The 12,646-nt window shown below is 35.8% G+C and overlaps 1 protein-coding gene across 1 annotated transcript; it reads right to left on the reverse strand.

Annotated features, from left to right (window-relative positions):
• On the reverse strand, positions 6,061 to 8,168 carry LOC107608406 (uncharacterized mitochondrial protein AtMg00820-like). Its single transcript, XM_016310203.1, has 2 exons — positions 7,932 to 8,168; positions 6,061 to 6,210 (listed from the first exon to the last, which is right to left on the reverse strand). Exons 1-2 carry the CDS (start codon positions 8,166 to 8,168, stop codon positions 6,061 to 6,063), a joined length of 387 nt encoding a protein of 128 aa, XP_016165689.1.

Consider the following 12,646-nt stretch of genomic DNA (forward strand, 5'->3'; position numbering starts at 1 on the left):
TTGGTAGCCATTGACTCTAGCTCTCATTAACTCAATTAGTGAATAGCTAGGACTTATGGATTTGGATTGATATAGCTCATTTGACTTTCTTCTACTTGTTAGAGGATGACTTATTGGGATTGATCCTTGCAATTATCATATTGTGGTTAGTGATAAGGATAGAGATCCTTGACCACCAAACCTTGCCAAGACCTTTTTGTCATTTGATTTCCATTGCCGTTTACTTTTCTTGTTCCTTATCCAAAACCCCAAAATATACATGTCCATAGCCAATAACAAGAACACTACCCTGCAATTCCTTTGAGAGACGACTCGAGGTTTAAATACTTCGGTTTATAATTTTAGGGGTTTGTACTTGTGACAAACAAATTTTTGTATGAAAGGATTAGTGTTGGTTTAGAAACTATATTGCAACGAGATTTCATTTGAGAATTCTAAACCGTCAAAAATCAATTCATCAAAATACAAATGCAACATTAGCAAAAAATCTTTTTGGTGTTGACACTTTTTCAACTACTAACAAGCATAACTTGCATGTTAAGAAACTAACAACCAAATTATTAAAACAAGCCTATATGAATAGAAAGACTACCTACAATGGTAACTCAATCAATTATTAATCAAAGCTACAAGAGAGTGGAAAGAGTTTACCATGGTGGGGTATCTCCTACCTAGCACTTTTAGTTTAAGTCCTTAAGTTGGACATTTGGGAAGCTCTTTGTCATGGTGGCTTGTGTTTGTACTCATCCTTGAATCTCCAAGGGTCTTTGCTCCTCAAATGGTTGACAGAAATTCCAACCATCTTCACCAAGCTTGTGTGAAGTTCAACCCAAGATATGAGTTCCCAAAGTTGGTCTTCGAAATACGATCCGAGATTCCATATCTTATTTTCGCACCCGTCTTCAAGTTGATTATTATGATTCTTCCATTCGGGTGGTCGACACATTGAATTCTCTTTAGTGCGCCAAATCATCCTTCTAGACCCACACAAAATAGCATTCATCCAATCACGGTCCCTATGCCTTAAAGCTTCGACTCTAATGAGCGTAATTCTAGACCTCCAATTACTACACAACTCTCTCTTACTATTAACTCTGCAAAGAGCTCTAAGTTGCCCATCCGTTTCAATCAAGCCATATTCAAGTGAGAAAGTGAAGCTTAAGGGAAAGAATTTTACCCACTTGAATGTTGTGTTGGATGGCGACTTGGGGGAGGGGGAGACTTCCCCACACTTAGACAATGCGAGGTCTATTCCCTTAGGCTCTTCCTTAGTTGTTTCCACCTCTTGACAACTTCTTTCAATTTTTTCTTGCTTGTCAACTTCTTCAACAAGGATACCAATATCACTTGGTGTGGAGTTGTCTTCAATAACATCAATTTCACACCTAATGGGAGATGGTTCAACTTTTGATAGGAATTCGTTGATGATTGACTCCATTTCTTGATCAACCTCTTCATATTCTTCAATTTTGACATGTTTCGGAGGTTGTTGAGACTCCCATGGTGGTTCCACATCTCCGAAATCTTCAACCACGTCTTCCTTTTCTTCAATAATTGTAGGTTCCTCTAATTGTTCTAACACAAAACACAACTCCTCCTTTTTTACCGGATTTTCCAATCTCTTCTTCATGCTTTGCTCTTCTTTTGGTCTTTCACACGTGGTCACAGAAGCACCTTGAGTGTTCAAGCATTGGTAGGCCAAAGTGTGCACTACCTTGGTCAAGTTAGTAACAAATTCTAGGGTATTCCTTTGCATATCCGCTTGTCCTTGAAGTAGCAAGGTGAGAGGATCGTCTATTGGGGCTTGGGGTGGATAAGAGGGTTCATCATTTTAGAGAAAAGGTTCATAATAGGAAGGTGGTTCTTCTTGAGAAGGGTATGAAGATGGTGTGTATTGAGGTGGTTCTTGGAAGTAATCATGATAAGGTCGTGGCGGTTCTAAAGGTTCTTGCTCATAATGGTCATAAGGATATGGTATGGGTGATCGGTCATATGATGGATATGGGTCATAGGAAGGTGCTTGGTATGGAAAGGCTTTTGAGTATGGTTGAGGTTCATGTTGAGGATAAAAGTCATAGGCATATGATGGTGATAATTGATTTTCACAAAAAGTTTCACCATAGCCATGGAATTGACATGCATTAGGATGGTGATTATACCTGTGAGTATCCGGAGGTTGTTGCCAATAGGAATGATCAATTCCTTGAGACTCCTTCCATCTTTGTTGGCTCCATCCTTGATACATGTGTTCATTGAAGTTCACATTTCCTACAACACAATTAGAACCAAACTCATAACCAAGAGGGTGAGAATTCATGGTGAAAAGAGAAAATAAGAAACAAAAGCTAATAAGAATTAATGAAACAAAGTCCTAAAACTAGCAAAAACTAACAAGCAATCCAAAAATCAAGGTATTCACACTATTCACATATATACAATAACCAATAACATAACACTATTGTAACTCCCCGGCAACGGCGCTATTTTGATGAATTGATTTTTGACGGTTTAGAATTCTCAAATGAAATCTTGTTGAAGTATAGTTTCTAAACCAACACTAATCCTTTCATACAAAAATTTGTTTGTCACAAGTACAGACCCCTAAAATTATAAACTGAAGTATTTAAACCTCGAGTCATCTCTTAAAGGAATTGCAGGGTAGTGTTTTGTTATTGGCTATGGATATGTATATTTTGGGGTTTTGGATAAGAAACAAGAAAAGTAAACGACAATGGAAATCAAATGACAAAAAGGTCTTGGCAAGGTTTGGTGGTCAAGGATCTCTATCCTTATCACTAACCACAATATGATAATTGTAAGGATCAATCCCATTAAGTCATCCTCTAACAAGTAAAAGAAAGTCAAATGAGCTATATCAATCCAAGTCCATAAGTCCTAGCTATTCACTAATTGAGTTAATGAGAGCTAGAGTCAATGGCTACCAACTATCAATCACTTGGACATTAGTAACTCAAGAATTCCTAAGTTACCTTCCTAAGCCAAGAGCATAAAATTCTACTCTAACATCCTCTCAGGAATTTTGACAAACACTTGGAAGGCACAAAAGGGAAGCATAGTAAATTGACAACAAGAATGAAATCTAACAATAATTATTGCAAAGAATTAACAACATCAATCAAAAAAGAATATTATTGACATGAATTACCTCAAATTGAATTGAAAGAAAATAAAATGAATAAGAGTAGATCAACAACAAGGTACGGAAACAAAATGGAAGAAATTACAGCAAAAGAATAGAAGAATAAGATGTAACAACAAAGAATTGAGAGCTAGAGGTAGAAGAGAGCATGAATTAAAATCTAGATCTAAACTTATTATCCTAAGCCTAATTCTAATCCTAGAGAGAAGTGAGAGCTTCTCTCTCTAAAACTAATCCTAATGATTCCTAATGTGAATGATGATGCAAAAGATGCCTCTCCCCTTCAATCCTTGGTCCTTTTAAGTATTTTGGCACCAAAGTTGGTTTGGATTGGACCCCACAGATTCTCCGAATTCGCTGGGCACATTTTCAATAAAAAATCACGTGCCAGCACCGACGCGTACACGTACAGCATGCGTGTGCGTCCCTGAAGTTTTTGCGATCCACGTGTGCGCGTACACTGCGCGTGCGCGTGGGTGGTGCTTCTCAAATCTTTGGCTTTTCCATGTGTTCTCCACTTTGCATGCTTTCCTCTTCACTCCTTTGATCCATTCCTAGCCTTTTCAACCTGAAATCACTAGCAAACACATCAAGGTATCTAGTGGAATCAATGGTGAATCAAAATTAGCCAATTTAAAGTCTAAAAGCATGTTTTCACACTTAAGCACAAATTAAGGAAAAATCACAAAACCATGCTATTTCATTGAATAAATATGAGAAAAGGTATATAAAATGCTCCAAATTCAACGCAAGATAAACCCTAAAAATGGGGTTTATCACTTACGTATGTACACTCCTACGTATGCGGGACGTTTGGACATATCCCAGGGTCCGCATCGCATGTGTGTTCACGTACGCATGCCCATCAAAAATGGTAAAAAGCTGTTAATTTATGCAAAAATCACTTTTGGACACCAAACTTCCAACGCACATAACTTTTTTGTTAAAAATTATTTTTAGTTCGTTCTACAAACGTCATAAACTTCACAGACCCAATTTTTATTTGAAATAAGTTTGAAAAAATTTGAGGGTCCGGAAGCCAAGTTAATCAAGTTTTTACCAAAATCACCAAACCTCTATTTTTACCAACAACCTCAATCCAACCCAATGTTTTTCTCCCCAAAACAACATTAAACATGTTTAACACAGTTTCATGTTCATTCAATACCTTTCACAACATAACAATTCTTAATTTTAGCAATTCTATGCCAACTATCCTCAATCAAAATCATACAATTCATCAACACATCAACATTTACAACTCAAAATCATCATTCTCATCAATCATCATCAAAGGCTCATGACAACTCAACATTTTTACCAAATATCACTAAACCTTATCAGGTTCACATAGTTCAACCTATCCTACGATTATCTAGCCTAAGTTTTCACGTTACATTATATATTATCTACGAGAAACAAAAATCATACCTTGGCCAATTTCTTCCTAAGCCTGGAATGCCACAACTATCACCGTTCCACCAATGTCCTAAGCACCAAATGCTCACCAAACAGAAACCTAGCCTCCAAGATCCAAATTCAAGCTCCCAACACCACTAATTTTCCTCAAAAACTCATAACTTAATCTAATACCATATAAATATTACTAAATAAACATAGGGTTTGATATACCAATAATTTCACAAGAGTAAGAGTATTTTCACCTTACCGACGGAACCTTGGGATAAGACCCAGCAAGCCCACAAAGCTAATTTGATCCTAAACACCAAAATTTAACAAAATCTCAACACAATTTGTTCTCCCCCTTTTTGATTTTCAGCATGAATCATATGAGGAAGGGGAAAGAAGGCTGAATTTATTAAGTTTTAGGTGAATTGGATTGGGCCTTGGGCCCAATGTGGTTCGGTTCAACCGGTTCGAGACGTTGGCCCAATTTTGGACCAAAATCTTTAAAATAGTGTCGAAATTCGTACTTTTAACATTTTTACCTCTTTGGATTAATAAAATTTAATTCTCTAATTTCTTTAAATAATAATTAATTTATCGGCCAATTTTTTATTAATTTTGCAGGTTTTACACTCATTATTAAATAAGCAAATAAAATCTCATTTTAGTAATGATAGCATACAACACCAATGTGTCATAAAATGAAACTCTTTGATAAGAACCGCTTTGGGGTAGAATGATGTGATTCCTAACGCGGTGAAGTTGAGCACGAAAAGGACCTAGAGCCTTATTATTTGGAGGGAGACCATCAATCAGAGATATATTTTCACATACATAAGCCAAAGCATCTTGGTATGATATGCCCAATCCTTCATCCCATTTTCCTAAGGTATAATCCCTTACACCCACATCCGTATATCCTTGGGCATAACTTATGGTTTCACTGTTTAGGTTCAATTTTTGCCCTTTGACATAGGAATGAATTTTTTCCTCATGATATGTCATATTTGCATATAACTCATGGACAAGATAGGATATACAGGCTTTTTAATTTTGAAAAGATGGTTCCAGTCAAGAAACTCTAGATTTTCCACAAAAATAGATCCTTTCTTTTTCAAAGTAGGTAAATCAGCTAAAAAGGTATGGCACAAAGGACGGTGAGCAACAACTCATCTATAAAATTCATAGTTCATAGCCGAAGAAAATCGAAGAGGGTTATAATGAGAGTGAGAGTTCATGAAGTGAGATTTATGAGTAAAAGGGTCTACATCGTGTGGTTCCTTTACTAAATGAAGAGGGATTTGTGGGTTACCTCATTGAGAGCATTGAGGAACAGACCTTGGTTTTGGCCTTGAAGGTTCAGGAGGAGTATCTTCAGTGGCTGGATGTTTCCCCTTCGAGGCACTAGGGCAAAAAGGTGCACCGGATGGAACCGCTGCCTGAGATGAAGATGGATCCTTTTGTGTCATCTTTGTGCGAGTCATGGGTTCAGTTCAAGGAGGAGAAAGCAAATGTATGGGTGAAGGAGTAAAGGTTGGATCTTGAGAGTAAGATTGTGCTCGAGAACCCTCAGGGATTCTGGGAAGTCGCTGAGTATCCGTGCCTCTTTGAGTGGCAATTTTCTTTTTCATCTTAATGACACACTGGTAATGTAGTTTTCAAAAAAATGAGAGTGGAAAAACTGAAGAGTCATGCAAAGGAATATGAAGGGTTTTGGTTGTGTAACTGCAACACGCAAAAGGTTTCTTGAAAACATGCAAGTTCAGAATCTATGACAACTTTGAAAAGACATGACTTAATGTTGAAAAAGTTTTTCATTTAAAACTGTAAATTACTTTCAGAAAAGACAAAAAGAATTTAAAAAAATAGTTTTAAATATATGACAAAACCAATGAAGCCTATTTCCTATAAACCAACTCTTATTGGGCCCAAAAGAGATTGTGTTTAAGGAAACACAATAGACCACATGAAATCTGAAAAGAATGTTTGACCCATATGAATTTGAACTTAAAACCAAATACCAGAGACCACGTTCCAAAATGATGGCTCTTCACTTATCCAGAATTGTCTCATCCCAGCATGAGAAACAAAAATTCTTAAACAAAGCATCAGTAAAGTTAAAACAATGAATTATAACTAAGAATGCCTAAACTAGTTCTTAACTTACAGAACTTGCCCTCAGCCAGTGGTTTAGTGAATATATCAGCTAATTGTTCTTCTGATTTAACAAACTGAATGTTAATATTACCCTTTTGAATATGTTTCCTTATTGAGTGAAATCTCACTTCAATATGTTTTGTTTTTTAGTGAAAAACTGGATTTTTAGAAATATTTATGGCACTCATGTTATCACACAACAAGGAAATATTATCATCATTCAGTTTATAATCAGCCAGCTAAGTTTTCAACCACAATAATTATGAATAATAAGAAGAAGCAACAATATATTCGGCTTCAACAGTGGAGAGTGTCACTGTGGACTATTTCTTTCTTGACCAAATATTCAGAGATCTGCCTAGAAAATAGCAAATGCCAGAAGTACTCCTTCTATCAACTCTATCTCTAGCAAAATCTACATCATAATAACCAACTACAGAAAATTCATCAAACTTAGGATACTATAAACCAAAGTTGGATGTGCTATGAATATATCTAATGATTCTTTTAACTGTAGAAAGATATAACTCTTTTGGTTGTGATTGGAACCTTGAACAAATTCTAACACTTTACACAATATCAGGTCTAGAGGATGTTAAGTACATAAGGGAGCCTATCATGCCTTTATACCTAGTTTCATCAACATCTTTCTCAATTTCACCCTTTTCTAACTTTGAGTTAGGGTGTATGGAAATTCCCATGGATTTGGCATTCTCTATACCAAACTTCTTAACTAGTTCCTTGGCATACTTCTCTTGGTGAATGAAAGTTTCATTGGAGTTTGTTTAATTTGAAACCCAAGATAGAAGTTAAGTTCACCTATCATACTCATATCAAATTCACATGTCATGAGTTTTCCAAATCAGCATAAAGTGATTCATTGGCTAAGCCAAAAATTATGTCATCAAATGTAAATTTGAACTAAGATGAAAGAAACATTAGAATTCTTAATGAATAGAGTAGTATCTGTGGAGCCTCTTTGAAAACTATTTTTCAAAAGAAAAGAACTAAGTCTTTCATACCAAGCTCTTGGAGCTTGCTTTAGTCTATAAAGAGCTTTTGAAAATTTGAAAACATGATTTGGAAAGTCTTTATTTTCAAAATCAGGGGGCTGTGCCATATACACTTCTCTATCAATCACACCATTCAAAAAAGCATATTTCACGTCCATTTGAAATAGTTTAAAGCCACAATGGGCAGCATATACTAGAAGAAGCCTTATAGCTTTCATTCGAGCCACAGGAGCAAAGGATTCATCAAAGTCTATCCCTTTTTGTTGATCATATCCTTGTGCCACCAATCTTGCTTTGTTCCTAGCAACGCTTCTGTCTTCACCCAATTTGTTTCTAAAAATCCACTTAGTTCCTGTCACCTTCTTCCTAATTGGTTCGGGTACAAGAGACCATACTTGATTCTTCTCAAACTGTTGCAACTCTTCCTCCATGACTTTGACCCAAGAAAGATCACCAAGAGCTTCTTTAATGATTTAAGGTTCAATTTGATAGAGAAGTGCCACATTGTTTTCCTCCGGAGTCCTTCTAGATGATGATTTTGTGGTAACACCATGAGAGGGGTCTCCTATGATGAACTCTTGTGGATAGTTCTTCAAGAATCTCCATTCACATTGTCTTGGTGATTTAAGAATAGATTTAGCTTGAGGTGGTTCATTGGTGCTGGTATTTCTAGGAATTTCTACTGTTGCAGGAGATAAAATAGAATTGTCTCCTACAAAATCATCTGCATCGGCTGGGATAGAGATATTGAACACATATTCATATTTATCTTGATTCAGGGCTTCACTCATGTTGTTTTCCACTTGGTTGTCTACATCATTGTCTTCCAAAACACTTGGAACAATGTTAGAATCATAGAATGTCACATGTATAGACTCCTCAATGATCCTAGCATCTTGATGGTAAACCCTATATGCTTTGCTTGTTGTGGAGTAACCAACGAAAATACATTCATAGGCCTTTGGATCAATTTTTTCTAATTTTTTTATGTTTAAAACAAAACAGTTGCATTCAAAGATATGAAAGTAATTCAAAATTGGTGGTTTACCCTTCTAAAGCTCATAAGGAATTTTCTTCAAAAAACTTTCTTATGATTGTTCTATTTAAAATATAGCAAACCGTGTTCACGGCCTCAGCCTGAAGGAAATTAGGAACATTACTTTCACATAACATGGCCCTAGCCATTTCTTGAATACTTCTATTTCTTCTTTCTACAGTACCATTTTGTTGTGGTGTTCTTGAACAAGAGAAGTTATGTGAAAAACTTCAAATTAAAATTAAAAAAAATACTTATCTTCTCTAATATTTTAAAAACAATCAAGTTTCAACAAATTATAATTAACAAGTTATAATCCGGTTATTATTAAATAAGTATATAAAATTCTAGTATTTTTATAATAAATATTTTTTGATTTTATTTTTATATTAAAGTATTTTTATATTTATTATATTATTATATACTATATTTATTTATTGAAAAATAATATTAATAAATATCATATAATCATAAAAAAAATTATATTCTAATTAATAAAAATATTTGATATTTTTATTTATACATTTATATTAATAATTGTGAATAATAAAAAATATAATTAATTTAAATATAAGTGAGTATAAAATTAAAATAATATTCAAAATTTATTGTGCCACTACAAGAAAACCAGAATTTTGCTACGCTTTTAAAGCGTGGCAAAAAGTGGAAAAAGCGTAGCAATAACTTTTCACCATGCTTTTTAAGCAACCGGCACGCTTTTGAAAGGGTCACAACTGCTAGCGTGTCGGTTGCTCTATCGCCACGCTTTTGGTGACCTATGGCCACGCTTTTTTTGTCGCCACGCTTTTATCTATTGCCACGCTTTTAAGCATGGCCATGTGCTAGAGGATATGGCTACGCTTTTAAAGTGTGCCAGTAGCTAGATATGGCTACGCTTTTAAAGGGTGCCAATAGCTAGAGATACTGTTATGCTTTTAAAGTGTGACTACGCTTTTAAAGCGTGCCAATAGCTACTGAAATACCAAAGGAGAATGACACTCACATTTAAATCTATTGAGCACAATGGGGAATTGTGGCTAGAGAACTGAAATACTAAAGGAGGATGACATATTTTTAAATCTATTGACCTTTGGCTAGCCTCTCTTCCCCGTCCTGCAATTTCTTTTTCCATTCTCGCAAGTCCTCTCTCTACTTTGATAAAGTACTCTCACGTGCTTCTTGCCTGTTGCAAATTATATCATAATGCATTATAAACAAGAAGTACAACTACATATTGCAATAAGAAAACAGTAAAACCTTTTAAGAACAAATAATTTAGAGTTATCAGGAGTACTCTGCAATCAGAGATAAGCGATCCCTTCGAAGCAAAGCTTCTTGAGACTCAAGATCGTGTGATTTTCTGTTAATCTCTGAACTCTTTCTGCTTATTTCTGCAAGTTTGGCATCAGTAGAGCGCAATTTGGCTTCCACTTCTAAAGATTTCTCTTCAATGCTAGAAACCAATGCATTTGCTTTCGCCAACTTTAACTCTGCAGAAAATTTAATATTTGTATGCTCTGAGTGCATTTCTCACACAGCCTTCTCTAGCTGTTTATGCAAAAAGGTTTACATATTAGCAAGCAGTAATTGTTAATTATTAATTATTAAAATAAGAAAAGAATAATCATGGTTTCCACAAATAAGCTTTAATATAAGAATCATGCTTTTCTTTATTTTGAAAAAGAAGAATTAACACTGATACAAGTATTTATATAATAATAATAAAAAATCTTACATCAAGCACACATTCTTTCTCAACACCCAAGGCCTTCCTCAGATGCTCTTCTCGCTTCTCTGCCTCAGAGATGGCAATTAAATGAGCAAATTGTTCTCTTTCAAGAGCATCCTTCACTTCTACCAAATCTGGATTCAGCTCATTATACTTAGAGCTCCACTCTTTTTTCTCAATCAAGAGAAGCCCCATATTATATTAATACTCGTAAAGTTGGCCCCAAAAAAGAAAACAAATTAGCTAAAAGAAAATTAACCAAAGTAACCATGAACAACAAATAGTGTACACTACTACATATAAATAAAAGTGGACATTTGACTAAAATCCAATTTCCTTAAGTAGTAGCAAAATTGGAAGAAAGTAAAGAAGAAAACACTGGAAAAGGGACATTAGAAAGCTTTATGAACTAATACCCACAAGACAAAGACAGACTTGAGAGCTGAATTGCCACAAGCCTAGTTCTTTGGACAACATAACAAGCTGCCAACCCAAAACCAAAGTTAATATTTCAGTGCTCAAAAAGTAGGTTGAAATTTCACGAAACAGCCTGAATCCGGTTTACACTGGAATTACTCTCTTAATTTATAAAATAGTACTTTGAGTTCCCACTACAAGAAATAAGAACCAAACATTCAAATCAAAACCAAGAAATTTAACCAAGAGAATACTAGAGAACTGCAGAAAATATGCCAACCAAGACTCAAGAACAAATTAAAAGTCACAAAAATCAAGAACTGAAATACTTAGGAACAGACCAGAATTAACTCAAGAACAGAACAGAAAAACAAATAGAAGCAGTGAAAAATCAAACAAAAAAATCAAGAACCAACCTGAGTCAGAGGCTCCATTCTTGATGATGCAGACAGAGAGTGGCAGAGTGGAAGGAGGAGTGGAGGAAGATGCGGTGGCTACCAGAAAAGGAGAGGCACTGGACAACGACGGCTGGACGGGGCTTGACGATGGAGGGCGAAGGGGCTCGACGCGATGACGCAGGGGATGAAGATGCTGCTACCTGCTGGCTCGATAGCGCAGCAAAAAATAGAAAGGGGTTACGGATTTGCAGTGACGGAAGGGAACGGCGGCGGAGGGAGCATCGACGGAGGCATTGCGAGCGTCGACGATGTTCTTTGCTGAGTGCTGTGGTTCTTCGCGGGGTGCTAGGGTTCTTCGATGTTCTTTGGAGTGCTGAAGAGAGGGTTAATCGTCAGTGTTTAGGGTGAGGGAAAATGAAGAGAGGGTTAACCGCTGCCATATCTGAACGAGTTAGGATTTAGGTTCTTTGAAGGAGGGAGAAACGGGATGGGGCCAGTGCACCATGAAGATGGAGAAAGATGAAGTTTCGAAGAGAGAGGGTGTGCCAATTGTGTAACTCAAGATCATTTCGAAGGACTTCACTGAAACGTTTTTTTTTCTTTTTTGTGGAACCTTTTGGCCACACTTTTAAAGCGTGCCAAAAGACTTGTAGGAAAAAGCTACGCTTTTAAAATGGCACAATAATGAAACTCTGTCGCCACACTTTAAAAGTGTGCCTGTTTCTCTCTATGGCTACGCTTTTTAAGTGTAGCAAAAAAAACATGGTCAAATCTCTAATCAATTGCCACCCCAAAAAAAGCGTGGCCATTAACCCTTTTCGCCACGCTTTTGAAGTGTAGTAAAAAAAAACGTGGTCAAATATCTCCTCAATCGTCACCCTCATAAAAGCGTGGCCATTGACCATTTTTGGCCACGCTTTTAAAGCGTGACAAAAAAAAGCTTGGCCATAGGCCTTTTTCTTGTAGTGTGCGATTTTACTATATATGTATTTTTTTTATAATATAGTTCACGTGAAGCTAAAAGTTGTAGCTTCTAAGTTCACGTTCACGTTAGCTTGTTACGTTGAGAAATTAGGTGGAAAATTTATTTCTTTCCTACCAACTCTACCCTTTATTTTCTTCTGTAAAAAGGATACAAGTAACAATCTACTTTTATAGTAGTTCTTTGTGATCGTTCGTTCCAATATGTTTTTTCATCAAGAACTTTCATAGTTGTTTCAATCACAAGATAAATATTTTAATTTATTTAATTATTTTTAGTACTCTCTTTCATAAATTAATTTTTTTTATTTTTTATTGTATTTTTTTATTTATACTAGAGGCTCCACA

This window comes from Arachis ipaensis, chromosome B01 (assembly GCF_000816755.2).
Source record: "Arachis ipaensis cultivar K30076 chromosome B01, Araip1.1, whole genome shotgun sequence".
NCBI lineage: Eukaryota > Viridiplantae > Streptophyta > Magnoliopsida > Fabales > Fabaceae > Arachis > Arachis ipaensis.